The sequence below is a fragment of the Parus major genome, chromosome 18 (assembly GCF_001522545.3).
Source record: "Parus major isolate Abel chromosome 18, Parus_major1.1, whole genome shotgun sequence".
Lineage (NCBI taxonomy): Eukaryota > Metazoa > Chordata > Aves > Passeriformes > Paridae > Parus > Parus major.
The window spans coordinates 4,227,704-4,233,524 of NC_031786.1; the positions used below are offsets into that span (position 1 = coordinate 4,227,704).

The 5,821-nt window shown below is 47.6% G+C and overlaps 1 protein-coding gene across 1 annotated transcript; it reads left to right on the forward strand.

Moving 5' to 3' along the window:
- The first annotated feature begins 38 nt into the window (after nucleotides 1-38).
- Nucleotides 39-4,681, forward strand: LOC107212396. Its single transcript, XM_015645571.2, has 2 exons — nucleotides 39-143; nucleotides 779-4,681. The coding sequence occupies exons 1-2, from the start codon at nucleotides 47-49 to the stop codon at nucleotides 3,031-3,033; spliced, it is 2,352 nt and encodes a 783-aa protein (XP_015501057.1). The 5' UTR covers nucleotides 39-46; the 3' UTR covers nucleotides 3,034-4,681.
- The last annotated feature ends 1,140 nt before the right edge of the window (nucleotides 4,682-5,821 follow it).

Sequence of the window (5,821 nt, forward strand, 5' to 3'; positions counted from 1 at the left end):
TTCTTTGATAGATTTGTATGTATTGAGGTCTGCTTAGGATCTGCTCATGTTCTGTGTTTTTTCTTCCTCCCTCACAGACCAGGTGCACAAAGAGAAAACCAGTACCCAGGCTCAAACCACTTTGCAGGTGAACACAGATACCAGTAAGTGGTGATTAAAGGAGCCTTCCTCAAACATTTTGTTGCCTCCAGTCTAGAGCTGGGGTGGTGGTCTTTGTGGCAGGTTCTAGTGGGGTCTTTCAGTACTGTTTTGTCCAGATATCAGAACTAATGGGCACTGTAGCCTCTTTACTTTCTTTTTGAAGTAAATCCAACCATTAAGAACCAAGTTCAGTTACTTCCAGGAAGCTCTTGCCACATGGTCCAAGTGCTGGGTGTGGAGCAGTCAGGGGGATGTGCTGGGGAAGCAGGTCTGGAATGGAGCTGCAGCTCGTGCTGTTGCACTAAAAGCTCTGCTGTGAAAAGGAAAGGAACAGTCAGTGTTCCTCATGGGAACAGGAGTATTGTACATGCCCAAACACACTGCTCCTGGAGGGGAGATCAAGCTCGTTCCAGGCTTATGACGCTGTGAAATGGGAAGCAAATGAAAGATTGTGCTTGATATGCAGCTTTCCAGTGTGAGGGTATTTGTACATGGCTTCAGCCATGACTGTCAGCTCTTTACTGCTGCAGCTTCAGAAGAGCCATGGTGATGGTGTCACAGCTGACATAGTCTTACCAGTGGCTTTTGTCTCCCAGTAGAACTCACAGTTTGCTTTTTTCTTTCCCCCCCGGTGCAGAAACCCAGGAAATTGTCACCTGGACGGGTGAACGGCAGCCGGAGCAGCGGGACCAGCTCGGTGGGGAGGATGCTCCCGGACCAACAAGGAGGATGGAAGCCCTTGTGAAGGTCGTATCACAATTACATAAGCAGTGGGGTATTGATTGTAAACCCAGGGATTTTACTCTCACAGTTGCGTGGCTTTTGCAAAATGGGGTCATTGACCAGCCGGTGGACATTGTCCACCCAGAAGTGTGGGATAAATGCACTATAGCGCTTGCTGAGGAAACGATGTCCTCGGGTTGTGCGAAAAACCTTAAGTCATGGGGGAAAGTCGTTCGAGCCCTGCAGAAGGCCATACAAGAACAGGAGACCTGGAGGGTGGCAAAAAACTGTTTGTTGGCCACCCCAAAATTACACCCCCCAGATGAGAGTTGCTCTGCTGAGCTGAAAGGGCCACAAGAGGACAATACATCTGCTCAATTCTTGAATCCCAACCTGCTTACCGAGGGACAGAAAAGACCTAAACCCTTCTGGGGTGGGTTAGCCGAGGAAGCCTGGTGTGTCCCGGGGAAACTAGAGTCTGAAGAAGCTTGCATTGGACCGCCGCCCTATGTGCCCCAAGGTGGTGCTGAGCAGAAAGGCAAGGGGCGAGGTGAAGATGCCCTTGGTGCGGGCAGGGAGGAAGTGATAACATTAACTTGTGCACACAAATGGGAATGGGAGGAGAACGAGAAGGAGAAAGGTGGTGGGAGCGACCGAGAGGGGGAAGGGAGCGAAGGGCAGAAAGGCAATCAGAGTGACCACCTGAAAAAATGTCCTTATGGGGCAAACACCCCGCCAAGCAGAGGGCAGAGTGAGCCAAAAGGGAGGGGCGAACCAAGAGGGAGGGAACGACCCACCCGCAAGGGACATAGGCGAGGTCGGAGCCCAATGAAAAGGCACGGGAAACTGGAAGTTACCAGTCAGTCAAGTTCTGACTCTGGATCAGACACCAGCTGGGATGAGTGGCTTGTGACCAATTCCTCAGAGGAGGAAGAAACAGAGTTAAACAAAAATATCCCCATCCAAATTAAAAAAGAACCGAGAGGAGATATCCCTCTCACGGACTGGAGGAAAATAAAAATTGCATGTGCTGGCTGGGCCCCTTCAGCCGCGCTGGCGTTCCCAGTCTGGGTGACAGATTGGGGACAGAGGGTCCACTCACCAATAGACCCTGAAGATATACAAACGATTGTCAAGGTAATTGCAGACAGAGGGCTTAATTCTGCCGTGGTCTCCACCCTCATAGATGATCTCTTTGGGGGAGACGATATGCTCCCGTTTGATATAAGGCAAACTTGTAGACTGATTTTTGATGGGGAAGGGATGATTGTTTTTAAAGAAGAATGGGAAGAGAACTGTGCGAGACAATTAGCCCAAGTAACCAGGGCAGATCACCCACTACACGGCTCCAGCCTGCAGCGGCTGATGGGCACAGACCCAACAATGGTTACACCTCAGGCGCAGGCCCAGGGTCTGCGGGCCCATGAAATTATGACAACTACTCGTGCGGCCAGAGAAGCTATTCGCTCGGCCTCTAGAGTTATTGCTAAGCCATCACCATGGCCTACAATAAAACAAAACGAAAGTGAGAGCTTCACGCAATTTGTGGATCGCCTCCAGGCAGCGATCGACTCCTCGACCCTGCCCGAGGACGTGAAAGACCCAGTTTTGGCAGATTGCTTGCATCAGCAGTGTAATTCGGCAACCAGAGAAATCCTACGATCACTGCCAGTGGGGTCAAGCATCGCAGACATGATTAAACATGTCGCGAAAGAAGAATATCTAGCCCAAATTCAGGTAGCAGTTCATACAGCAATAGCTAATGTGATGGCATGTTTTAAATGTGGCCAGGCGGGCCACGTTGTAGCAAACTGCCCTTGGTCAGAGGACCCACTAACAGCACCTCCCTCACACCAGAGCCGACCTAGAGGACTGTGTTGGGCCTGCGGAAAGAAAGGACATTTTGCTAAAGAATGTAGATCTAAGACTCAGGGAAACAGGAGGGGGAGAGGACAACTGGGCCGTGCACAGCCCTCTCCCACCTGGGACGTGAGGCAGCCCAATTATGCCAACCCCAAAGGGGGCGAGGCGCTCCCGAACCCGCTGCCCCCTTGGGAAGCGACCAACTTTATGGTCCAACCAGCGACCCAGCCAAACCTGTCCTACCTACCTCAGGGACAACAAGGACCACCCTTTGGGGCTGAGACCCCAGGGTGGCCCTGGCAGTAAAGTGTGACAACCCACCAGTGGTATGGGGGATCCTCTACAATACCTCAAATGACATCACCACTAGTATCCCCTCTCTGGCCATTAGTGTCCCCTTTTTGATTGATACAGGAGCAGATGTTACAGTTATCCCTGAGACAAACTGGCCTCCGCACTGGAAATTAGAAGACGCCCCCATGGTAGGCGGAGTTGGGGGATTAACCCGAGCTCGGAAGACTGCCCAACTAGTAGCTATCACGCTTCACACGGAAAAAGGGCCAGAGAAAACTATTACCCTCTTCCTGTGTGTCATGTCAGGAGTCCCACCCCTGTTGGGAAGGGATGCTTTAGCCCTGTTAAAAGCCAGGGTGACAAATTTACCTTAAGGGCCACTGCCACACACCCCCTTCCACCAATCAGTCTGACATAGAAATCGTCTGACCCAGTGTGGGTCCAGCAGTGATCCCTGCCAAAGCCTCAAATGGATGCCCTTCTTGAGCTAATTGACCGTGAATTACAACACACAGAGCCCTCCACCAGCCCGTGGAACACCCCAGTTTTTGTAATACCGAAATGAACTGGTGAAGGCTTTTGCCTCCTTAGCTCTATTAGCATTTAATCAGTTTCCCAGGGGAGAAGAGGTGAATAGCCCCACCCAAAAGCATTGGGCCACTCGAGCGCTAGAAGAAGGCCCATCAGTCATAATTAGAAATGAACTATGGGAATGGGAACAAGAGTGGAAATTGGTTCTGACAGGGCAAGGCTATGCAGCAGTCAGAAAAGAAGGTAGAGTCAAATGGTGTCTGCTTAAGTCTATTAAACCAGACCTCCAGAATAAAGCTAATGAAAACTGTAGGCTTCTTTCTACAGGAATGGATTTGTGGATGTCCTCGTAATCTGTACGCCCTAGTGACTGAAGAGGATGACAAGCCAGCAAATACCCTGAAAACATCAGAGACTTCCACGCTGGTAAAACCCAAACAATATCAATGTTTTTGCACCATTCTGCTTCTAGGGCTAGCTGCTGTAACTCAGGCTGAACCAGAAGCCGCTTAGAGAGAGTTGGCATTATGTTAGTAGAGTGTCAGCAACTGCTTTAAACAAGAGCTCCCAGCAGTTACTTATGTTACTTAGGCTATGTTTTGGAAGTATTATGCCCTTCTTATATGTTAGCCTTTTAGTTAAGTGTAGCGTATCTTACATTTTTACTCAAGTCTATGCAATATACTTTTTATAAAATACAGAATGAGAAAAAGGGTAGAATTTGTTAGGACAGGTATATTTTATATTTTAACCTATTTAGTTAAGCAAAAGGAGGGGGGAAATGTAGGTAGCTAGGGTCTAGCGGCCGGAAGATATCGAGCTGTACGGAAAGATAAGACCCCTCTTCTGATAGCCAGTAGTGTTTAGGTAGTGATGTAAGCAGATGGAAGTGACGTTGTAAACCCATGCTATATAGTGTCGTGTCTTTCTCTAATAAATGCTATTTGCTGTCCACCACATTGGTGTCTGCGAGCTGATGGACTGAGTGGCCTGGGGTGGTTGCCGTGCCGTTCCTGAACCAGGTCGCCACACCTACGAAGGCAACAGTTAGGTTTGAGTATTTATATCCTACTCTGATGATCCAGCAAGCTGCAGATCTGGAATGGTTTGATTAAAAGATAAAACACAACCCTGTCATGTGAGTAACTATTTAAATGTCTGCGATTGGCTAGAGTTGTATAACTGCCAGAGGTCACTTTCATTTAAAAATTAATTATAAGTATTGTTAACAAATTATAAATATTGTGCAGAACTTGCCTTCTGCTGCTGTGTCTTAGGTTGCAATGCAAGATGTAACCAAAAGTATGTATTCTATTACCAGCTGTTAAAACCAGATGTGGCAGTGTTCTCTAGCTCTTCCATGACCCATCCTCCCTCCAGGGGGATATTTTCTGTTAATGAGCCATTGAGTCTCACTGCAGGGCTGATAAAATTCCATCATCCCATTGTGGGATGCTCCACCCAGGGGGAGGAGCCAAGCATTCCTACCTGGATATAATCTGACACTCAGAACACCACAGTCAGCGAACTACACCCTTCTACAGGATCATTGCTTCACCAGAAGCACATCTGTCACTCCAGCATTACTGCAGCCACCATTTAATGGGACTGCTACCAACACCCTGCCCAACAGGGTGTCCAGTTGTATTCTGACTCTGTCAGTAGTTCTTTTTGCGTTACTGCATTTTTATTTTAATTTTCCTAATAAAGAACCGTTATTTGTTTTCCCATATCTTTTCCTGAGAGCCCCTTAATTTCAAAATGACAATAATTAGCAGTGGAGAGAAGGTGTTTACATTTTTCCATTTCAAGGAAGAGTTGCGCCTTCTTTAGCAGACACGTGTCTTTTCAAACCAAGCCATGCTGCCAAGCATCATACAAATAGTGTGACTTTGCAATTACTTAAAGAGTTTAACTGAACATATCCAGAAAAGCCTGTGAATTTTGAGCTTCTGTAATTTTGAGGCAGATGAATAGAAGTGGTAACTGTCAACTTTGTTTAGAATTTAACATGAACTCCTCACACAGTTGTGTGATTAACACTGTATTAATCTATGTAGGCTATGAAAGCCTTTATTGTTTGTTTTAGAGCAAATCCTCTTGTGTTTGCTAAAGTTTCTGTGTTGCCTTTCTTCCCTTTCCAGCAGCTGAATGGGTCACCAGGTGCTGGCAAGGCACTGCAGTGACAGCTGTACTAATTATTAGCATTCAACAGAATTCAACAGAATGACTAGGTTGGAAGAGACCTCCAAGATCATCGAGTCCAACC

Excerpts from the sequence above, each read along its gene's own strand:
- LOC107212396 (XM_015645571.2), top strand. The coding sequence starts at position 47 with ATGTTCTGTGTTTTTTCTTCCTCCCTCACAGACCAGGTGCACAAAGAG. Across the intron at positions 144-778 it reads GCAGGTGAACACAGATACCA|AAACCCAGGAAATTGTCACC; the intron begins GTAAGTGGTGAT and ends CCCCCGGTGCAG.